This window comes from Mustela nivalis (assembly GCF_964662115.1).
Source record: "Mustela nivalis genome assembly, chromosome: 14".
NCBI lineage: Eukaryota > Metazoa > Chordata > Mammalia > Carnivora > Mustelidae > Mustela > Mustela nivalis.
The window spans coordinates 82,156,306-82,179,323 of record NC_139033.1 but is presented as its reverse complement, the minus strand read 5'-3'; the positions used below and the strand labels follow the sequence as shown (position 1 = coordinate 82,179,323).

General features: G+C 53.7%; 1 protein-coding gene across 1 annotated transcript in view; it reads right to left on the bottom strand.

Annotated features, from left to right (window-relative positions):
* Positions 1–1,216: 1,216 nt before the first annotated feature.
* PI4KA (phosphatidylinositol 4-kinase alpha) overlaps positions 1,217–23,018 on the bottom strand; it is a 118,556-nt gene continuing 96,754 nt past the window's right edge. Inside the window, exons 33-55 of the mRNA XM_082697647.1 lie at positions 20,104–20,262; positions 19,646–19,797; positions 18,067–18,174; positions 17,365–17,492; positions 15,702–15,821; positions 15,471–15,550; positions 15,180–15,373; positions 14,105–14,195; positions 13,362–13,529; positions 12,611–12,664; positions 10,744–10,864; positions 8,965–9,094; positions 7,883–7,953; positions 7,556–7,628; positions 7,396–7,466; positions 6,252–6,361; positions 5,718–5,822; positions 5,495–5,620; positions 4,932–5,052; positions 4,293–4,452; positions 3,410–3,499; positions 2,825–2,908; positions 1,217–1,708 (exon numbers count right to left, since the gene is read on the bottom strand). Coding sequence (XP_082553773.1) covers positions 1,657–1,708; positions 2,825–2,908; positions 3,410–3,499; positions 4,293–4,452; positions 4,932–5,052; positions 5,495–5,620; positions 5,718–5,822; positions 6,252–6,361; positions 7,396–7,466; positions 7,556–7,628; positions 7,883–7,953; positions 8,965–9,094; positions 10,744–10,864; positions 12,611–12,664; positions 13,362–13,529; positions 14,105–14,195; positions 15,180–15,373; positions 15,471–15,550; positions 15,702–15,821; positions 17,365–17,492; positions 18,067–18,174; positions 19,646–19,797; positions 20,104–20,262 — 2,568 coding nt within the window. The 3' untranslated portion in view covers positions 1,217–1,656. The remainder of the gene's footprint in view (positions 1,709–2,824; positions 2,909–3,409; positions 3,500–4,292; positions 4,453–4,931; positions 5,053–5,494; positions 5,621–5,717; positions 5,823–6,251; positions 6,362–7,395; positions 7,467–7,555; positions 7,629–7,882; positions 7,954–8,964; positions 9,095–10,743; positions 10,865–12,610; positions 12,665–13,361; positions 13,530–14,104; positions 14,196–15,179; positions 15,374–15,470; positions 15,551–15,701; positions 15,822–17,364; positions 17,493–18,066; positions 18,175–19,645; positions 19,798–20,103; positions 20,263–23,018) is intronic.

Below are 23,018 nucleotides of genomic sequence, written 5' to 3'. Positions count from 1 at the left end.
ATTTTCTTTTGGATTTTTAAACTTACATACTGGCTTTAAAAAAAAAAATTTCTTTTTAATGTACCAGAATTCATTGTTTATGCACCACACCCAGGGCTCCATGCAATCCGTGCCCTCCTTAATACCCACCACCAGGCTCTCCCACCTACCCACCCCCCGCCCCCCTTCAAAACCCTCAGATTGTTTTTCAGAGTCCATAGTCTCTCATGGTTCGTCTCTGCTTCCAATTTCCCTCAACTCCCTTCTCTCCATCTCCCCTTGTCCTCCATGCTATTTGTTATGCTCCACAAATGAGTGAAACCATATGATTAATGACTCTCTCTGCTTGACTTATTTCACTCAGCATAATCTCTTCCAGTCCTGTCCATGTTGCTACAATTTTTTTTTTTTTTAAGGTTTATTTACTCGAGAGAGAGCCAGAGCGAGCATGGGCAGGGGGAGGGGCCGAGGGAGAGGGAGAAGAGAGAATCCTCAGGCGGACTCTCCACTGAGTGCAGAGCCAGACTCGGGGCTCAATCCCACGACCAGACCCTGAGATCACAACCTGGGCCAAAACCAAGAGTCGGACATGCAGCTGACTGCGCCACCCTGGCCCCATCGGCTTCTTTTTTCTGTTCTTACTTGTATTCGTATTTGCTTAGGACTCAGCTGTGCTTCCTGAAGCTGAGTGTTCGCGTTTCTCATCATCTCTGGAATCCTGCTGGAAGCTGACTGGAGCTTCTCCTTCAGCTTTCCTTTTCGCTTCATTTTTGGTACTTCTGTTCCCTCGGTCGCATTTCTCTTCACCTCTGTCCGCTCTATTCAACTGCTCTTTTGCATTTTTAACTTCGGTGACTTCTTTCTAGTTGCTCTGTGTCATCTGTTTTAGTTCGGGGTCTTTGCTTCCGGTCCGCGGAAGGGTCTAGAGGCCGTGGTAGGTGGGGGCAGACAGCTGCTGGGGGTGGCTGCACAAGGGTTTCGGAGTCTCGGAGCAGAGTACGTGAAAAGGAAAAGGCCGGAGCAGAGGCAGGACACGGAGCCCCACCTGTGCTGACAAGAGACGGAGAGACGCGGATGGGAAAGTTGGGGCCCCGTGCGAGAGCTGGAACAGTGTTCTTGGTGCGCCCGGGCCCCCAGAGGCTTCCTGGCCAGCCGCACTCATCCCCCCGTCCCTATACAGCCGTGCTCCCTTCCCAGCATATCCAGGAATCCCCCTCAGCTGAACGTGCCCCTGGACACCACACTTCTGCTGGTTTTTATTTTGTTCACATTGGTTAAATCTTAAGTTGAATATAATTTTTTATACACAAGAAAATACTTCATGTACCTATGCAGTAAGACAGGTAGGGAATGTGCTGGGAATGTGTCCAGTGCAAATGTATTCACACCCATGCCGAGAGTGTCCTCAGATGATTGTCATTCCAGCCTCACACGTCACATGTGGGTCACGCCAGGAAGGAGTAGATTGCCAGGCTCTGCATAGTGTATGTTTGTCCTATTTATCCTATAAAAATAACTCCAATGGATGGGATGACGGGGTCACCGGCAGCTCACCCCCTTCGACCACACGCAGCAGCTGGGGTGTGGGGGTGTGCTCGCTCAGCTCCACGACTGCAGGATGGCTCGGCGGGGGAGGGGTGGTGGTGGGGTGGCCTCAACCGCTGGTCCGCTGCTCTCTCAGTAGGGGATGTCATTCTGATAGTACTGGATCATGTCGTAGGTCCGGCTCCTGGAAGGACAGTGGAGGGAGGCTGTAGGAGACCGTCTAGTTCTGGGCCCCTTCACCCCACCGAGTCCTTCACCACCTCCTAGAAAGCTGCACTTAGAAGGTGTCCCTTTTTCCCTCCCTAAAGGTGCAAATGCAAGATCGCAGACCCTCTGGCCTTCCTGCCAGCCCGTCTTCCAGGGGACACACCTTCCCCCACCAGGGACCAAGGCTGTGTGAGTCCTGTTCTGCTCTGTCTCCTGCCAGGCCTCCTCAGCTGGATGCCTGCCCTCTGTCCTGGGCTGGGAATCCAACCACAGGAGCTGTCCCTGTGTCAGGGGACACTCTGGCCCCTGGCCTGGCATGTGGTACACAAGAGAGACCCTGTCCTCCTCCCCTGTCATACTTCCCAGCACAAGCCTTACTCTGCCAACAAAACAATCAGAAGAGACTTCCCCTGTCCTGCCCTCTAAACCCCTCTGGTCAGGTCCCCATGCTGCCCTTGAACCACTTCCTGTTTCTCTGCGGGGGGGGGGGGGGGGGGGGGGGATATCAGGCCTGGGAGGCACTCAGCATTCCTCTCAGATTCCACCTCTGCCCCTCCAGGGAATCAGGGTGGGGAAGCTCAGCCCCGGCTCTGCTTTCGGAACCACCACCTTTTCTTTCCGCTCCTGTCATAATGGCCAACTGGCCAGCCCCTCCCCCAGGACCGAGGAAGGTGTGGGGTTGCTGTTGGGGCCCAGGCAGCAGCCTGAGGAAGGTGTGGGGGAGCAGGGGTGGGGCTGAAGCCTCCCCGAGCTCTTTCTGCTCTTCATCCAGCCTGCTGGGCTGTGCTCACCTCCCTGCCCCCCAGCCCCGTGCCCTCTGCATGCAGAGCTCCCCCGGCCTCACAGGCTGGGCGGCAGACAGGAAACTGGGCCTTGAGGCCTCTGCTGGGTATTCCCCTTGGCATATCCCTGGCCCCTCTATCCCAGCACCCTGTCACTCTGTGAGGACTCCCTTCAGGACTTGTGGGACAGAGAGTCCCCTGGGACAGCAGCATCCCTGCCACCTAGCCTGGGCGTGGTGGCCCTGCAAAGGTGCTCAGAGAGCACTGTTGTGCGGCAGGAGGCTGGGGAGAGGAGAGGAAAGGGGACTCACCTGTTGCTGAGGAAGCAGCTCTGAATGACCTTCATGATGAAGTTCGCAGCCTCCCTCTCAGTCATGTTGGGGCTGAACCTGTGCCTGGGGGCGAGGGCCATGTCAGGTCTGTCACCTCCTCGAGGCCACCCTCCCCGTGGGGATGAGGGCTTGCTAAGAGACTGCACTCAGCATTTGTGGGAATTTGTTCAGGGGAGGGCTGGCCCAGGGAATGCTCCCTCTTAGGGACAGTTCTAAGGGGCATGAACACTGTCCCCAGCTGGTTCTGGAGGGCCTGTCCCCTTCTCCAGCACCACCCCCGCTGTGTGGCCCCTGGACTGGGGGAGGACCAGCCCAAGGCCAAGCTACTGCAGCCTCAGGCCTGGGGGCAGGGTCGGCCCTGTGTTCTTGAGAAATGAAGGGACTCCTGGGATGTCTGCAGCCCGGGTGTGGTGAGAGGGACTCACCCAGGAACCCTGTCTGCTTTGGGGTTCCCAAGAGAGTGCGTGGCCTTGATAATGATCACATTCACCAGCACTAAGGAGGCTCCCACCCGGAGGGGACAACTGCCCCCCCAAATGGCCTGCACATGTGCCCAGGACCTACTTCAAAAGCTTGATTGTCTGGCCACGGAAGCAGGGCAGGCCCGTGTCCAACATGAGAGTGACAAGAGAGACGACTGCATCCATGTAGGGCCTGGGGAGGGGCAGGGAAGGAAGGGGAAGAAGGCTGGCCTAAGCAGGTTGACCCTGCTCACCGCCGTCCTGCAGCACAGCCCGCACATGACAGCCACACAGCGGCCCACCTACCCACACCTCTGTGGCTCAGTGGGGCAGCCCCTGTGGTGGCCGGGCGCGGGATACCCACACACCCTGGACTGGGCTGAGCCTCGTGCCTTGGTCCGCCCACCCCAGGCCTCAGCCGTGGTTTCTGTGCCTGGCTAAGGAAGTGCAGGCACGCAGCGTGAACACAGCCTGACCCTCTGAGCAGCCTTGATGCAGGCTCCGACAGACTCAGGACTGGAGTTCAGGTGCCACAACAATGCTGGGTGGCCTTGGCCGTGTGACACTCTGAAGCCAGGACAGTAAGTCTTCAGCGTGTAGCCCAGGGGATGGCAGATCTCAGGCTTGGGTGAAGGGGTGAATGGGGTACTCAGAGCAGGGAGCCCAAGGTGCTGGCAGGCAAGGCCATGCCTGGAGACTACAGAATATGGCAGGACACTGTCGCTCAGAGCAGGAAGTCGCTGGCACAGATGGGCAGAGCAGTGACAGGAAGGCAAGGCCCAGGCTGCCCAGGCCAATAGGTAGCCCCTAGCACCTGGCTTGCTCTTCTGAACTGCAGCACCTCCATCCACAAAGGGCCTGAGAAGGGCCCATGGGACCTCCGAAGGCTGGCCTTGTGAGATTAAGTGGCAACCAGGACCAGCGCCAATCTGCCACTTTCCTCCCTGTGGTCTTGGTAACCCCACTGGCCCTTCCCTGGGGCTCACCGCACAGCCAGGTAGCCACGGACACACATCTCCATGAACCATTTGAAGGGCGTGGCCTCCATCTTGCCCCCCATGATCATCACCATCTCATCTGTCAGCTTGATGTCTGGTTCCCAGCCAAGGTTGCCGCCGGGTGAGCTTTCAAACATGAAGCCGAAGTCTGCAAAACCCCCAAAGCCATTCTTGATAGGATCGGGTGCCAGGGCAAAATGTGGGCATGCTTCAGCCACGGGGTGGAGTTATTGGCTCCCACACCCCATGAGCTGGCCCCAGGCCGTGTTTTCTTGGGGAAGGTGGGGCAGGCGGTGGCAAGCAGGCAGGAGAGAAAAGAGGAACTGGAGTTGGGGAGCCAGGCTGGAGCAGAAACGCTGGACGTGGGGCTGGGTGAGCCGTGCTCTGCCTGGTTCTGGTTTCTGACCCTAGAGCACTCCACACCCTGCCATCCTGCTGCTACTACTTATCCCCACAGCCTGGTGGCCAATAGCTTGGGCATTAGAGCTAAACTCAAACCCTGGCCCAGGCCCTTCCTGGCTGGGTGACCCCAGCATGTCTGGCTCTTCTGTGGGGGTGGGGACTACTGTCCTGCCCTGGCCTCTAGCGGGTGAAGGGAGAAGAGGGCGGCCCTGGGGTGTAGCTGACCGATGTGGATGATGTGGCCCTTCTTGTCCAACATGATGTTCCCGTTGTGCCTGTCCTTGATCTGTAGCAGGAACAGCAGGAGGCTGTAGGCAGCCATGCTCCGGATGAAGTTGTAACGCGCCTGCATGGAGAGAGCCCAGGTGCTCATGGATGGTACCCCAAGGGCTGCACCTCCCGGGGCCTTGCGGGCTTTCTCCTGCCTCCCTGCCTGGGACCCCAAGGCTTGGCAGTTGTTCTCTGGGCTCTTGTTCCCAGCCTTGCAATCAGAGACCAAATCAGCAAGCCAGATCTTGGAAATAGAAGGGACAAGTGACTACATCTGGGGATTCAGGAGCAGCAAACCCTTTCTCCCACACCCACGAACTTGCTTTCTCCTGAGGAGTCTATCTCAAGGTTCTTTGAATCCCAAGGAAGGTTATGGGGTACACTGGTTTTACCCCCAAATGTATAAAGACTCAGAAAAGGGCAACGAGGAAGCAGGGTACTGGCCCACAGGCAGTGCTGGGTGTAGGCGGGATGGCGTGTGCAAGCCATCTCAGGTCTGGGGCCGCCCTGCCACTCACCTGCTGGAAGGCCAGGGTGGACTCGTCCCCATACTGGCGCGTGAAGTAGTCGTACATGCCAAAGTCCGTCTGGCGGCCCAGCTGGTCCCGGGAGGTACAGTCGGGGATGCATTCAATCACTCCGCACTGGGGAGGAAGGGCCAGATGCCAAGGCCTGCAGGTGAGACTCTTCTTGGCCTGAGGCATCAGGGGCTCCCCCTGGGCTCCTGCACAGGGAACTTACCCCAGGAGCGGTGGCCACCACCCGGTAGGGGAAAACAAAGAGGTCCAGGCCAACCAGCTGGAAGATGTTCTTGAAAAGGTCAATAATCTGCAGAGCCAGCATGTCCTGGAGACCAGGGAGGCATGGGATGGTCAGCAGGCCGCCTGCCATGCTCTAGTTCACCTGACCCCCAGCAGTGAGGAGGGCGGGTAGGAAGGAGGCCATGGCCAGGCAGGAGCCTGAAATGTCTGGTCTCACTGCTCCTCATGCTGGGCTGGGCTCTCAGGACCATCAAGCACTGGGCTGAACTGAGGCCGCGCTGTCTAGTGGGGGACGTGATGGGGGTGCCTTTGTCCCAGGGCAGTTCCCTCTGGGTGGCAGGGGATGGACAGTGGGTGGGACCTACTGGAGAGGCCCCTGGGTTAGACAGAAAGCCCCGCTTTCCTCTGTGGCACCTCCGCCCAATGTGGGAAGCCAAGCTCTGGGTCTGTGCACAAGGTGTGACCCTGCAGCATGCCTGGAGCCTCCGGGAGGGCAGGCCTGGCCGTTCACTACCTGCCGGCAGTCGTCTCCCACTTTGAAGATGGCCGCCTGCCACGAGATCTTTTGGCCATCAGCCTCCTGTGTGCCACACTCGTCCTCAGAGTCTGAGCGGCACCGCAGACCTGCACGGGGCGAAGAGGCAGCCTTTTAGCCTGGAGGCAGGGAGATGCCCTCTGTAGGGGTCGGGGCAAGCCCTGCTCACAGGCCCAGGGCCCTAGGAACCTTGGGGATTGTCTCTGCAAAGCCTAAAGAGACCAAAGAGGCCCAGCAGGCTCCTGGGGTCAGGGAGAGCCACAGGGTCAGGGGTCTCTTTCAAAGAATGTTTAGGCTTAAATGGAACTGAAGATGAAGCCCCCTTTTCACAGGAAGAGGGGACCCAGGCGTGTCCAGGACCAGTGGTGGGCACTGTGAACTAGGGGGCAGGAGTGCATATATCTGTACCCTAGGGTACCGGGGAGGACTTGGGGGCCAGAGTGCAGGGAAGGCCATGGAAGGTCTGTCCCATACTGGCAGGGGGGTACAAAGCTCTCTGCTTGGGTTGACCAGTATCCCCTAAAATTCCTACCCACTCAAAACCACAGAATTGACCTTATTTGGAAATAGGATCTTTGCTTATATAGTCAAGTTCATAAGAATTAGGGTGGGCCTTATCAGAGCAGGACATGGGCACAAAGGAAGAAAGCCTTGTGAAGGCAGAGGCAGAGGTGGGAGTGACAAGGCTGCGGAGGATGGCCACGGCTTGCCGCAAGCACCGGCAGCTGGGAGGAAGACATGGAACAGATTCTCCCCTGGAACCCTTCTGAAAGAGCACGGCCGTGCTGACACCATGATGTCGCACTTCAGGCCTCCAGAACTGTGGGGTAATATATCTCAGCCACTGAAGCAATCTGGGCCTGTGTCACTTGCACGGCACCCCCTGAAGCCCTGGGCCACTCAGCCTCAGGAAGGTGCCTCCTGGACTCAATGGCTGACCTAGGGCTGGACTCCAGGTGTCTCTGTCAGTCTACACCAGCTCCATGCCAGCCACCCCTAAACCAGGGCTCAGACTGAGAGCAGAGGGATGTCACCTTTCACGGGGAGCTGGTCATAAACTAAACACGCTCAAGGAAACTGCCATCACTTAGATCCCAAACCGTGTCAAAGATTCTTCACTGACCTTCTTTTTCAAGTTCGCTAACTCCACATCGTTTCACCTTAAATTTAGCCAGATATGGGGCTTTTGCGGCACTGAAAAACAACAGAAGGAGCATGGCACGGGTGCGGGAGCAAAGAGAGCCTGGTGCAAGGGAGCTACTGGACTGCAGGTGGCCTCTCACCTCTGCATGGGCGTCCCGGACTTGTAGTCAATGTCCAGCACGATGGCCTCAGGGTTGCTGGGCAGGTAGCAGCCTGAGGGACAGTTCGGAAGTCACAGGGAGCCCAACTGTGACCTCTTCCTCCCCCTACCCCCAACAGGGCTTCTGAATCCTCTTCTGGGACAAGGAAGATAAAGAGTGTCAGGTGAGAAGTGGCTCTGTGGAGAGGGACACTGGGCGCCCCAGGCCCCAGGCTGACGTGGGCTGGCCACCTCCCTGGTCCCCATGCCCACCCTGCCCCCCTGCAGAAAGAAGCCGGCTCATCAGCCAACCATGTGGCCTGCTCACCCGGCTGTACTTTCACTTCAGACAGAGCTGACAGGCATGCCTTCTTCCTCTCATCGCCTTTAGGGTAGGGCCTGAGAAACAGGACAGAGATGCTTTGCTTTGTTGCTGCAGGAACTGGCCTCTGGAGTTTCGGGGGGCAATGGAGGGCCCCTCCCGTCTGCCTCTCTGTTCCTTTCCTCCTAGTTCTAGCTACTACTGAGGGCCCTATTAGGCTCAATTCTTCCAGGAGGCCACCCTGAGGGGTCCTTGCCCCACACTCATCAGGGGCCAGGAGGCCCCGGGGGACTAAGGTGGATTTTCTGGTTGTCTTTCCCCCTCACTTGTGTGGGGTGTGTGATGTTGCTTCAGAGACGCTCAGGGGACAGAGCTGGCTCTGGGGCCTACGTTCAAGTGCTAGTTCTGTTGTTTCCTTGCATCATGGCCTTGGGCAGGCCCCTGAGACCTCCTGCAAGCCTGGGATGAGGATGACAGTGCGGAGTGCAATCAGGCGCCTGAAGGGATGCCCAGGAACACCCCTCCCACCTCTTCAGGCCTCTGTGGGCTAGAAGCTGCATCACCGCTGTATTTAGTACTGGGTCCAGGAAAGGCCCTCAGGACGTACGGTGAAACCACGAGGTGACCAAGGTGAGAGAAGCCTGAGCACCAGGGACAGCCTAGGGAAATGAGGCACCTGGGAGGAGAGGCGGCTTGGGGCCTCCCCTATGCCCTTGGTCAGTTGATGACTCCAGGGCCCCATCCCACACAAATAGGCAGGGCCCCCAATGCCCAGGGAATGTGTCAGCCCTCGCACATAGATGGCCCAGGAGATAAATCAGTAAAATGACACTGGAAGCTGCAAAGGAGTCCGGTTTTCCTAATACCTCAGGATGCTTCAGAACTTGGAGAGAGCAGAGTGGCTTCAAACTATGGGACATTATCCAAAATGAAACCAACATAGGTTTTCTGAAATTCACATGGCTGTGCATTTTACTCTATTTTCAAGAGACTTGCCAGGGTAGAGATTCCCAATCCTGGCTGTTCACTAGAATCAGGGGGGCCCTCTAGGCAATCTCCATGATCCAGGACTGAGAGGTGCCACTTACTTGATGATGGCTGACACATTGGTGATCTTGTTAAAGAAATCAAATTCCCGCTGGTAGAAGTCCTTGGCTGGGCCCGACAAGGAGCCAGTGATCTCCTCCACTAACTGCTCCAAGAGGTCACCGATGTCAGCTGACAGAGAAACCAAGAGGGACAGCCTACAGCTGGGCCACCGAAGGCCCTCAGGGAAACCCCACACATTTGCCAGATACGCAGCCCAGGTGTTCAGGTGTTCCCCAGCACCCAGGCCAGCTCAACTGCCCCGAGAATGTGGTGTGCAGCTACCTGGAGGGTCTCTGGGACCCTTCAAGACCCCCCAGTCAACTCTACACTGACAGGTTGTTTGCCTTCCTTGCTGTGTAGACGACTGCAAGGCCAGGCGCAAGCAGCTGGCCGAGGTGCTAGTGGTCACTGGATCCTCATGGCTCTGCTCCCGTGGTATGAACAAAAGCCAGTGTCACTAAGAATGTCTCTGGTGAGGCGATAAGCAAGGACTAACTTGATGACACTCTATCCCGAAGCCATCTCTGGGATACCTACTGTGACGCCATGGGAAGTCACGCGGCAGTCGGCCGCATGGGAAGTATGTAGAAGCACCTTACGACGGACTTTCCAACTCAACTAACTTCTTGTTTCAGGGAACACCATTTTTACTTAAGAGATTGACTGGCGGACAAAAATATACTTATTTGGACTTAGGTATATGGCAGATATTTCCTTGAAAAATAAACAAGGTGAATCTGCCGTTTGAGGAAAACTGCTAAGTTTTAGGAAACCTGCGTCTATGACTGTGAGCTTGACAGCTTCCCAGCACTTGAAAATGTCTGTTTTGTAAGACCGGTGGGGCATTCACCGATGTGATCTTTAACGCTGTGAAGTCCTGCTGGTGGTGGGGGTGGGTAAGAGCGCTGGGGAGACCAATGGACTTTAAAGAAAGGGCTGTCTCCAGACGCCATCACACTGAGAAACTCGCTCACGTAAGTTCAAATCCCCATCACAGTTCATCGTTAAGAATCTATCACTTGTTGTGGTTTGGTGCAGTATCAACTGAGACTATATGTAGTGACCAGAAAGACGACTAAAACCCTCCTTCCTCTTCCAGCTCCGGGTCTGTGTGAAGCTGAATTCCCCACATTGACTTCAACGGAAACAGCATATTCCAACAGGTTAAACACAGAAGCGGAGTGGGAATCTTGCCGTCTTTTACTACATTAAAGATGTTATGACATTACAGACATTAAAGAGATCTGCAAATCTGTAAAGCAACACCACTCTTCTTGCTCCTTTTTGAATTATGTTTCACAAAAATACATTATTTACATTACCATGTAATGGGCTTATATTTTTTAAAGGACTTGGTTTCACTATCCAACACCGGTTAACATTGAGAGCTAAAGCCTGTGTAAATCGAAGCTCTCTGGGGGCCTCACTAGTTTTGAAGGGTGTGAAGACAAGCTCTCAAACAAGCTCTGTTTGAGAACCATTGCTCTGAGTGGCCACCTTGTCCCCATATGGAACTGCTAGGTCAAGTGCAGGGTGAGAAGAAGTTCTCACAGAGGCTTGGGGAGCAGCGGGATGGTGCCAGGGTAGGCAGAGAGTCTGCAGGTGAGGTTAGCAAAGGCTTGAAGAAGGAGTGGGTCCTGCTCCTGCTAGGTGTTAAGATGTTTCCACTAAAGGATGGGAAGCAGAGCGATGGGCGGGGGCAGCACAGGCCCTGGGAGGGCTCTGGAGGGTTAAAGATTGGAGGGGAGGCCTGAGGGAAGGTACAAGTAAATACTCACGGTCTTTCTGGTGCCCTTCTTCATCCAGATAGATGTTAGTTTTCATGTTCCAGATAAACTGGTGCGCCAGAAGCTGGGATTTGGATGCCGCCCACAGAATATACTCTCGCACGTAGCCCATCTATAGGAGAGCAAGGTCACCATCAGAGCAGGCTGGACACCTCTCTGCCGAGAGAGACTAACCCAGTGTGGGAGTGGACTCCCAGCACTTGCAGACCTAGCAAGAAGTGAGTCCCAGTGGTTTCCGGCTGTGTGAGGAAGCTTGCCTGGGGATGTGTGAGCCCAGTGCAGGGGTTAGGCCAAGTTCCAGCTTGCTAGCTGGCTGGTGGGGCAGGTGGGGCAGGTGGGGCCCCAGGCGGTGAGGTCTGCAAAACAGGAAGGAGCCAGCTTTTATTTCCTCTGTGCTTCCCCCTGGACTCTAAGAACTGTAACTCTCCAACCAGCATCTGCTGTTGTCAAGCAATAGGAATGAGTAGGCTGGGTACTAAAACTCAGCTATAAACTGGTTGTCTGGAACAATGTTCCACAGTGATAGGCAGATTCCAGAAAATTCTAACACACAGACACTTCTTCATGAGTTGACACACCACGGCCACTATCCTAAGGACTCTCCTCTTTCTCCTTCTTAGTCATGTTCTCCTACTTCTAACTCCAGCTTTAACTGTGCTGTCCTAAAGTTAAAAATGAAGGGCTGGCTTTTCTGGAAGACTTCTGAAAGAATGGCCTCTCCCCTGACCAGTAGTTTGTGGCCCCTGCATCTGGTAAAGTATTCTCTGGACAGATGTCCTCAACATGGCTAGCTGGGCTTACTAAGCAGGTCAGATTTCAAATAATTCCTCGCTATGGGTTTCCCAGTGTGACTCTAGCACGGGTAGAGAGCGGTTGCTGGGATGGAACACAGGCAGTGTGGGTTCAGGGTTGTGGTCAGCCCTGTGTTGGGGATGTTTCTGTGCCAGGCCCCAGGCTAGGCAACTCACGTACAGGTGTGCTGTACATGATGAGCTGAATTGTGCCCCCCAACCCACAATTCATGGGTTGAAGTCACATACATATGCCTCAGTGTGATGGTGTCTGGAGACAGGCCTTTAAAAAGCTGATTAATGGGGCACCTGGGTGGCTCAGTGGGTTAAGCCTCTGCATTCGGCTCAGGTCACGACCTCAGGGTCCTGGGATTGAGCCCCGCATAGGGCTCTCTGCTCAGCGGGGAGCCTGCTTCTCCCTCTCTCTCTGCCTGCCTCTCTGTCTACTTATGATTTCTCTGCCAAATAAATAAATGAAATCTTAAAAAAAAAAAAAAGCTGATTGTGTGCCTAGTCCAATGTGGGGTCCTTAAAATAAGAGGAGATTAGGACACTGACACACAGAGGGAAGACCACATGAGGACACAGGGACATGGCAGCCATCTGTAAGCCCAGGAGAGGAGCCTCAAAAGAAACCAACCCCATGGGCACCTTGATCTCCAACTTCCAGCCTCTAGAATTGTCAGAAATACATTTAAGCCCCTGCTCTGTGGTTCTCTGCTATGGCAGCTCGAGCACACTAATACATATGTCATCTTGTCTCACCCTCCTTGCTTCCCACCGAAGAGACAAGGGAGCTGGATTCAGGGCCAGAGGAAGCGGCTGGCAATACTTCTAGAGCCCACCCACCCGGCATAGCAAGACAGGGCCTCGGGGTAAGGTGGGGTGAGGTGGGCCTCCTGGCCATGAGCACCAGCCACAGCCTCCGGTGTGTGTAAGAGCTCTGGGACCAGGTCAGAGCCTGGCGGCTCTGCTCCCCAGGCCCCATCCCTGTTGCTGAGGGCCCCCTCCCCATCACCTAGCACAGCTTGCAGAGGGAAGGACAGTACATGCTGGCATAGTCTTACCTTGTCATACCTAAGGGCCTGCACAATCTGGGGGATGTAGAACAGGATGGCGTCCTGTAAAGGAGGAGGACAAGTGATCATGACCTCCAGGAAGGGAAAATAATTCCTTACCTCCAGGACAGTGAAAACAAAGGCAACACAGATGGCTGTCCTGGGGCCCCACTCCAACCTGGAACGGCTCTGCTGTCACTCAGCCAATGAGACACCTTGCTGGAGGTGTCTTGCTGGCGATCACAGAGACTGAGAACCAGGGAAAGAACCAGAGGACAGCAAGGAAAATGGCGATGGCTTGAAACACAGGATGGATGAGAAAAAGCAAAAGGAACGAGGCTCCCGTATCTTTAAGGACAGGGGTTATGGCCCATGTGTGTTCACTGCTGGGGGCCTATGCAGAGACAAGGGCTGAGGTTACAGCAGTCTCATGTGTTGGGGCCTCCGCAAGTCAGCTACCAAACCCCTGTCACTATGGCTGTCACATGGGATCCCCAGCCTTCCCAGCAGTACACAGCTGGGTGATCTGCCCACGCAGCCACAACTGGCACCAAACTCAAGTCAACTTCCCAACATACCTGAGTCAACTAAATCTGTCTTCTGTGACTGCCTGAACAGAAACAGGATTGAAGCATGCTTAAGATGGATCAACGTTTTTTCAGGCCCATATCAAGTTTCAGATAAAGCCCGTCCTTCCTGTCTCCACCTCAACACGGCCTGTGGTCCCACCAAGGCTGACTCAGGTAGGACGGGAGCTCACCGGTGGGAAGGACCGCAGGACTTTCACCCCGTACTGCGCAGTGAGAGGGTGCGGCGGGTACATGCTGGAGAAGTAGGAGAGGCCTGTGGGCGGGTCCGCAGGCGCCCAGCACAGCACGTGGCTGAGCTCAGGTGCGTCGGCATCGATGGTGTGCCAGGTGACCAGGAACTGGGAAGGAAGCAGGGAGATGGTATGGCACAGGCAGTCCCTGGGGCCCCTCTGGAAACACCCAGTCCCATCCTGTTATATCAGGGGCAGCCCCGAGGTGATGATGATAAAGCATATACAACAATGTGGGGAAATGTTCTGATACATGATGCAAAGTAGCATAATTCTAACTTGGGTGAAGTACAGTCAATATTTTTCTACTGCAAGCATAATAAATGCTTCACTCGAGAAATGGAAAACACTGGAAATTAGAAAAGTTATTAACCCACCGAGGTTGCCAGGTTTGTCACATTTCTAGTTTCCAGGCATTTGGGAGGCATTTGTTTGGTTTGGTTTGAGGATTTTATTCACTTGACAGAGAGACACAGCAAGAGAGGGAACACAGGCAAGGGGAGCAGCAGGCAGAGGCAGAGGGAGAAGCAGATTCCCCATTGAGCAGAGAGCCCAATGTGGGACTTGGACCCGGGACCCTGAGATCATGACCTGAGCCAAAGGCAGCTGCTTAACGACTGAGCCACCCCGGCGCCCCTGGAGGCATTTGTTTTTGTGCAGTTTGAGCCCACATGCGTCACTACCTTGATAGCTTCGGGGACGTCACTAACGGCTCCTGGGTCCAACCGAACGAGACGGGTCACCTCGTTGCCGATGGCTTCTGTGTTCTTAAACCTATGGCACACGCAGGGTATGGGTAGAGGGGCCTCTCCCACCTCCCCAGAAGAGAGGGAGGTAGAGGGAGACCTGAACTGGAGGGATACAGATTAGTGCCAAGTGACACTGAAACACGATGCTATTGACATATTGGTAACTCTGACCGTGAGTATTTACAATGAACAGCACTATGACTGGCTACAACGTGAATGACAGAATGATCTCCAACAGGAATTATCCTACACTCCCCAAAGGACATCCCCCCTTTCTGAAGTCCTTGCCTTCAGAACACACCCTTGCCTTGGTGCCGAAGCAGACCATCTACGGAGTGGTAGCCCATGGGCCGGAAGGTAGGTCAGCAGAGGGGAGGATGGGTACATTTTCAGGGGGCGCCGCCTCAGGCTAACACAAGGTAGACTTTCCACGAACACTATCAGGCTGCGGTCCTGATGCAGAGGACGGTAAATAGGCAAGTGTGGGCTCGTGGGGAAGAAATGTCCACCCCTGCATGTGGGGTGGATGCACTTCTGGCGGAGGTAACAGGGTCCTGGGAGACCCCTCTTGGCTACCACTGGTCTAAGAGCTCTGACTGTGGAGAGCAATGAGGGGAGAGTTCACAGGACACTTGGCTGCTGGCCACCCAATTTGAGAAGCCTGTCACTGAAAGGCCTGTGGGAACAAACCAAAGGCTCCCCAGGCTGGCCACCCTGGAGCGACAGCCTTCATGTGCTCCTATCCTCTTCAGATACGAGACTGGGGCTGCAAATGTGCTCTGACGTCTCGTGCCTGGGCTCCGGGTACTGGGGCACTCCAGGCAGGCATCTGTGCTGTGTAACCACTGCACAGAAACACTGGGTCAACATCTAGGGCAGAGGAACAGGCCTCTAATATCACTTCCCTGACTCTCCTTGGCAGTGACCACATCATATTCCTCCCCACTCAGGTGTCCTTTTACCGGGCTTCTGGCAAGGCCCTCATGAGGCAGGTGAGACCGTGGCCTACCTGGCTGGCAGCTGCACGGCCAGGTAAGGAGAGATGCTCCAGGCGAGGTTAACGTTGTCCTTCCACTGCTTCTCACTCAGGCTGATGTACTTGGACCTCCAGTTGGCCACACTGTTCTCTCCGGCCTGGTCCAGCTCCAATTCCGGGGCTGACAGTGGATTATACCATGTGATGAGACGCTCAATCTCGGTGGCCTGGTGAGATGAGACATCAGTGTGCCTTCTGTGTGCACTCACATGCCACTCTGCTCCCGTTCCTGGTGCTATGGCCATAGCACAGGGGTCACCTTACCAGCAGGGACAGCAGTAGCGTCCTTCGCTTCATGTAGTACTTGTGCAGCTGGGAGCCCCGGTTGGTTTTCTTAGACATGCCTGGGCAGGGAGAGAGAAGGCCCAAGTGCATGTCTGTGAGTACACTGGCCCATCCTTCACTTCTAGAACCCCAGAGGAAGCTGCCTTTCAGTGCTCCGCTCACAGTCTGAACTGCCAGGATATGACTTGGACTAGCAAACCTTCAACCGACCTGACTTCTTGGAGATGGTCGACATGCCACTGGACAGGGGGTAGGTATTGATCCAGCCTTGAGTGGCCTGCTGCCGAGAGCCGACCGCTATGTCCAGATTGCTCCGGGTGTCTTGGTTATCTGTAGGGAAACACATTGTTGCTTCCAGAATGAGGTGTCTGGATTTTCACCACAGATAAGGGGGTCAGTGCAAGAGCAAGGAGGGAGAGACATGGTGTTGATGGATCTGCAGAATAAGTGTTTTGTTTTTGTTTTTGTTTTTTTGGTAATGTAAGCTCTACATTCAAGGTGAGGCTTGAACTCACCACCCTGAGATCAAGAGGCACAGGCACACTCTACTGCTTGAGCCAGCCAGGTACCCTGGGGAAGTTTTTTGAACTGTTCTACAGAGAAAGCTTACTAAAATATATTCTATTCTTCCTAGCCTTTTTCTTTTTCTTTTTAAATTTATTTATTTGACACAGAGAGAGAGAGAGAGAGAGAGAGATCAAAATTAGGCAGATAGGCAGGCCGGGGTGGGGGGGGACCAGGATCCCTGCTGAGCAGAGAGCCTGATGTGGGGCTCAATCCCAGGACCCTGGATCATGACCTGAGGGGAAGGCAGAGGCTTTAACCCACTGAGCCACCCAGGCGCTCCTTCTTCTTCTTCTTTTTTAAAAAAGATTTTATTTATTTATTTGAGAAAGAGTGTGTGTGGATGCCGGTGTGGGAGAGGGGCAGAAGAGGCAGAATCTCAAGCAGAATCCCCATTCAGCGTGGAGCCTGGCATGGGGCTTGATCCCACAACCCTGCCTAGGCTGAAATCAAGAGTCTGATGCTTAAACAACTGAGCCACCCAGGCGCCCCACTCCTAGCTTTTAAAATAGAAAAAAGAAAATGTGGGTGGCAATCCTGATCAATTACAAACAGCTCTCTCATGGCCATCGTGACGCCGCCCATCAGCACCGCAGTGAGTCAGGCCCTACAGGCAGGCAAGGAGTGCTGCTGGCCCTGCTCTCTGTGGAGCCAGGACACAGCTCAGAAAATCTTTTTATTTGCCTTTCCTTTTCCTGTAGTCAGGTTGTTGGCTGGGGGTCTGCCTGCAGAAACTATGCTCCTCTGAGAAACAGAGTTTCTTTGTGGTTTGCTGCTTGCTTACACTGTAGCACCTTTTCTTTAACCCTGTCGGCTCCTGGCTCCTATTTATCCTCGGAGACTCGGCTCACATGTCACCTCTTCCAGAAAACTCTCCCTGGCTCCCCAACTCCAGGAAGGGGGGCAAGGGCCTGTCCTTGAGGGGTGCTCCCACAATCTCATGTTGACATCACCAACCAGGTGGCAGCAGACAGTGCCCTACTCATCTTGGCACCTGGGCCTTACCCCAGGATGGGCTGTCAGATAGGCTGTGAAGGCTGGTGAACTGGCTGGGGCTGGGGGACATTATGTCATGTGGCCTCTGCTCAGGGCCTCCTGTGCTCATTCATGTTTGTCAGCTGAGGCTGGAGGACCCGTGGTGGACAGGCAGGCTTTGGGTCTCGTGAGCGTGCAGCAGGGCCATGGCCAGGACTTGGCGGGACCCTCACTGTTCTGACTGGGCTCCTGCAGGGCTGCCCACCTCACACCACTGTCCCATGCCTTGGTCCCACCACCCAGGAGCAGCTGCCCAGCTGAGGACAAGGCTTACCTGGGGGAACAAGCTGGCTGGCAGTCAGGTACTTCTTGTCTGAGAACATGGCTGTCCAAAATTTAATCATTATGCTTATGTCTTCACGCAACCTCTTTTCTCCTTGAGTAGGGAACTTTGGGGGGCAACTTCAAACAACCACAAGAAGACAAGAGTTAAGTGCCTAGACTTTGGGACTAGAAGCCACGCATATTATAGAAGCACATGAGAGGTGACATGAGTGGTCTCTGAATGACAAAAGGTGAGCCCAGAACTAGTCATCAGCAACAACGGTCTCATTCATTCTCATGGAAAAAAGAGTAATGATTTTCTGAGTCCTCTCATGACCACCTCTGCCACTAACCCCAGTGCTGTCGACAGCCCTCGGCTGAATGGTGTCCTTGTGGAGCATCGTGCAGCTGCAGCTGTCTCTAGACAACACAATCTACGCACTCGCAAAGCAAACCTTTGTGCAATTACCATTCATAGGAACTGGAAAGTTAAATGGATGCGATTAATCTCTTCAGTCAACTGAATTGGGGGGAAACGTGCGTACACTGTGTAGGGAGGCTAGTTCTAACTGCGTACACACGTGGAAACACAGCACAAGGCTGAGCATTTTCCAACCCAGGGACGCCAGAGTGAATGGATCAGGCCACACTGTTTTATGCCATGACTTCTGGGGATGTGGGACACCTGCGAGCAGCACAGCTGGGGGAGTACCTGAAGTAGTCAAAGGCAGTTGAGTAGATCTTCTCTCGAAGCACGTTGCGAATGGTTGCATTTGGGACCACGTCGGCGTGCAGGAGGGCCAGCCCAAGAGTCAGCAGTCTGTGAGAGAACACCGGGACCCAGTCAGAGCACGCTGCCCAGGGACACCTGCATCGTCTCTGGCTCCTGTACCAACCATGTGGACCTTGGGCTCGGGGCACGTCTCTGGATGACAGAGCTCTTGGAGGCCAGGACTGTGGCTCCAGCCAGGTGACTGCCACTCCTCAGGTTTATTGGACCAGAAATGTCTTAGGAAAGGTTGTTTTATTGTTTTGTTTTGTTTCTAGCTGTTGTTTTTTAAACCTTCATTCTAACTGGGGGTAAACGGACAATTTGTGTTCATCTGCCTTGGCCAGAGCGCGTATCGCACACCACCTGCCAACTACCTTCTGAGCGCAGTCCCCTCTAGGGCTACAAAGGTGGAACATTTAATTCAAGCTAAAAGAAAAAGACATTTACCAAGCATCTGTTTTCTGCCAGACCAGGGCTACTCGATGGGCATTTACAGATGGTGCTGGTCTGTGACAAGGTACTACAGAAACTGAGAGGGGATCCTGCTCATTTCTACAGCAATTTCACATTGCTATAGGGGTCCAGTGTGAAGCCTTTTCTAGTAATTTATTCTCATGCCTTTTATAAAGGTACAGGTCTGTGATGGACTAGAAATGAAGGGAAAAGAGTACTAGCCCTTCCCCACAGCGGTCTGAGAAGCACCATCCCAGGGGTGCCTGGGGGCTGCAGGAACATGGTTCTGGAGCTCAGGGGAGTAGAAAGAGCTGGTGCTGGCAGTGGGCGGAAGGAAGGGGTACGGGCAGGAGCAGCATACCCTGAAAGGGGGGCCTCTCAGTCTCCTTACAACTGACCACCCAGGCACTTTCAGGCCTTCCCCATGCCAGATTCACCCAGCCTGCTGGGTCCATAGCACCCCTGACCGTAGCACCAGGCCTGAGCCTCCCTATTAGGTTACATATCCCCCAAAAGGGAGTATCTCCTGGTGTGGTTGGTATTTTGCATGGGACTTGGCAAAAGTCGACTTGGTGTAGTCAGCATGATCAGAAGTTTTATGTGAACATCTCTGAGGGGTAAAGAGACCAGCCCAAAGTCACTGCCAGCCCCCCAGTCTGAGCTTGTCACACCTGAGCTCCACTACACCACCTGCTGTTTTCCACTCACCACTGTGACACCAGAATCCTTTCACTACCATCTATCCCCAGCCAATTTAGAAAGGCTGCCCAACATTTGGGTGCCCCAGGTTCCTGAATGAGCCATTTCCTGAACACTCCCCCGCTATGGACAGCCCATTGGCTGACTTCCTCAGCCCTGGGCATGGCCGGCCAGATCATTCCATTCAGATCCCATCTCCAAAGGCCTTGCATATACTAGGGCTTGATTGATTTCTGATAAAAACAAAACAAAACAAAATAAACCAGACCAAGCTTGGGAACCTCCCACACAGACTGCCTCCCATACCAGCAGCTCTACCTCCCCCCCACCCCACCCCTGCCACCACCATGAGAGGAGAGCCCCTCACTTGAAGCGAGGCCCGATGGCTGCCACGTGCCGGTTCATGCTCCCCTTGGCCCCACCGATGTTCAGGGACATGGAGCGTTGTAGCAGGCTGGAGAAGATCTCCACTTGGTCTGAGCTGCAGTACTTGGCAATCTCGAACCGCTGCACCAGGAACTGAGTGGGAAGGAGAACGTGTTGCTCTGCTGGAGCCTGGCCTGCCTGCCCGTGGATCCAGCACGGAGCCAGCATGGAGCCAGCATGGCCAGCTAAGGTGGAGCTCTGGGCCAACAGAAGGGCGGGTGGGGATCTTAGGGGAAGCATGATGTTCCAGCAAGGGGCTGGGGACGAGTCTAGAAGAGCCATCCCCTCAGCCCCAGGTATGGCAGTCTTAAACCTGGAGTTACACGTTTACTGGCCCACTGGCTCGGGGGCATCCCTGACTTCACAGCTATAGTGGGAAAAAGATGGAGAAGCACTTACGTCAATCCAAATGTAGTGAGGGGTCACTTCGGGGGCACAGGGTTTGGGCTGACTGGCTTCTGATGCTGCTAGGGGGTCTGCTTCCTTTATCTCCGCGGAAAACAGGCCAAACTTCTGCTCCACTGTCATCTGCCAGGCCCCTGCCATCTCCCGCATAAACTGCAAGTATGCAATGAAGGTTAGTGGCTCTGCGAAGCTGAGGACTATGTAAAGGAACATAAAAGGAATACATGCTCAGGGCACCTGGGTGACTCAGTCGGTTAAGCTCACTCAGTTAAGTCTCTTGATTTCAGCTTTCAGCACAGGTCAGGATCTCAGGGTCCTGGGATTGAGCTACACACTGGGCTCTCTGCTCAGCAGAGAGCCTGCTTCCCTCTCTCTCTGCCTGCCTCTCTGCCCACTTGTGAACACACTCTCTCTGTCAAATAAACAAATAAATAAATAAATAAATCTTAAAAGGGAAAAAAAAAAAGACTCTTGATTTTGGCTCAGGTCATATCTCAGGGCTGAGACTGAGTCCTGCATCAAACTCTGTGTTGGGGGTGGAGTCTGCTTAAGATTCCCTCTCTCCTCTCTTCTGCCCTTTCCCACCCCTTAAAAAAAAAAAAAAAAAAAAAAAAAAGAATACACACTTAACAAACAAAACTTAGAAAACCAAGGAAAACATGAACAAAAAAATAAAGATCACTTATGACCTAATATCCCAGCCGTTTTCTACCAAAAAGTCCATTCTTGAACTATCACTAGGCCAGGTGCTGGCTTCCTGCTTTCTGGTGTGGTCCCAGCACGCCTGGGAAGGGCCTAGTGCTGGGTGGGCCCTCAACAGACTCTGCCAAGCAGCCTGGCTGAATCTTTCTGACAACCCTGAAGCACCATGGTTGCAGAGGTGAGGCTGCCTGCTCACGGCCTCTAATCTGGCAAAGGCAGGGCTGGATTTTGGCTCTGGAGCCCAGTTCCTTTTCTCCACTCAACATAGACCCTCCAGGCTCTGGGAATGGAGCAGTGAATGACACAAACAGCCACCCAGTCTACAAGGGAGGGCCACAGATGGCAAGGGAAGTGAGATCTAGATATCAGACATTGATCAAAGCTAAGGGGAAACAGAGTCATGAGGGGGCTTAGAAGAATGAATGGACGTATGTGCATGACATTCTAGACATGGTGGGCAGGGGATAGTGGAGACAAGCCATGGAGGAGATGTAGGAGTGAGGCATGCAGCTTTTTGGCTGCCTGAAAAGAGCATTGCCAAGTGAGGGTACAGCCTAAAGCAGGAACATGCCTGGAGGGCAGGGGCAGCAGGGACCCCAGCGTGCATGAAGCAAGGTAGACAAGGGACAGAGGGGGGAAAGCTGGGATGGCAGAGAGGCTTGTAGGCCATAGAAACAAGTGTGCCTTCTACTTTGAGTGACCATGGGCAGCACTGACAGGTCTGCGACACAGAAAGGACCTAATGTGACCCATATTTTACTGATGTACTTTGTGTATGTGTGGAGAAGGCAGAGAGGGCCCATGTGGAAGCAGCGTCTGCCTCCCTAGTCCAGGGGAGATGAAGGAGATTGGGGCCAGGGGCAGCAGTCGGGATGCTGGCAAGTGGCCAGCTTCTGGATATACTTTAAAGGTAGAAAGAAAAGTCCGATAGGATTTGCTGAGGATCATTTGTGAGAAGTGCAAAAAGGGGAATCAGGATTTTGAGCAGAGGGAAGGACTATGTTGGCATCCATGGAGATTTGGAGGCAGATGGGTGGAGGTCAGTGTGGGGCTAGTTCCTTTGATTTGGGTCATGAATTTGAGCACCACACCAAAGAGATCACAGGTCTTTTCCATCTTAGTGGCATACAGGCCCCAGAATCTCACAAAGCGGGTTTTCAAGGTGGGATGAACCCAACAAACTCATAACTCTATCTCTCTGGGGATGCAGAAGCATCAGGATGCCATCAGCAATCGTCTCTAAAGTCGGAGTTATGAAGGGTTTTTGTTTTTTTTCATTCTACTCTTATCTTTCAACTTCTCTGTAAAGAACATACATGGTTTTTTATAACAGAAAAAATTAAAAACCAGAAGCCAACAATATGAAAGACACAAAAACAAAAGTCAAAATTCTCCCCAAGATGTTGCTGGGCCTGGACAAGAGGTCCTTACACAGGCAGGGTCAGGGAGTGCGAGGACACAGATGACCTTCAGTCCCAAGTGAACGGCAAGAACAGTCTGGACAAAATTTAAAAAAAAAAAGGCTTATCTGTTGGACTGCTGAGTGTTAGATGAGAAAGCCATAAAGAACTGATTTAAAGAGACTTTACATAAGAAGCAGCAAGCTCTAGCAGCTCATGGGCCAGTGTTGGGTCTGGACACAAGTGGGTGGCCAAGGCCTGCCAACGGCCAAAAGACCTGAAGCCAGCAGAGCTACTGCTGATGATAGGGGCAGGGGAAATAGATTGGAGTCTGAAAGACCCCAGACAAAACATCAGTTTGTTTGGCATAAAAATCCTCCCATGATCCCTTTTCTAATTTTGATGGGGGAGAAAAAAGGGAAGTGAAGGTGAGGTGAAAAGTAGGAAGAGTCCATCCTTCTTGCCAAGACTGATCCCTCAGGGGTAGGGATTGTGATCTTTATTTTAGTCACCCAACAAAAGAAAGACCTATTTCCTAGGAAAGTGAAATAGCAGTGCTCCTCAGTCTCCACCGCTTTTCTTTCTTTTAAATAATTTATTTGACAGAGATCACAAGCAGGCAAGAGAGGCCCCAGAGAGAGAGAAAGAGAGAGAGAGAAAGAGAAGCAGGTTCCCTGCTGAGCAGAGAGACCGATGTGGGGCTCGATCCCAGGACCCTGGGACCATGACCTCAGAGGCTTTAACCCACTGAGCCACCCAGGCGCCCCTCCACTGCTTTTCTATGCACAAAGTCTACAACACAATGAA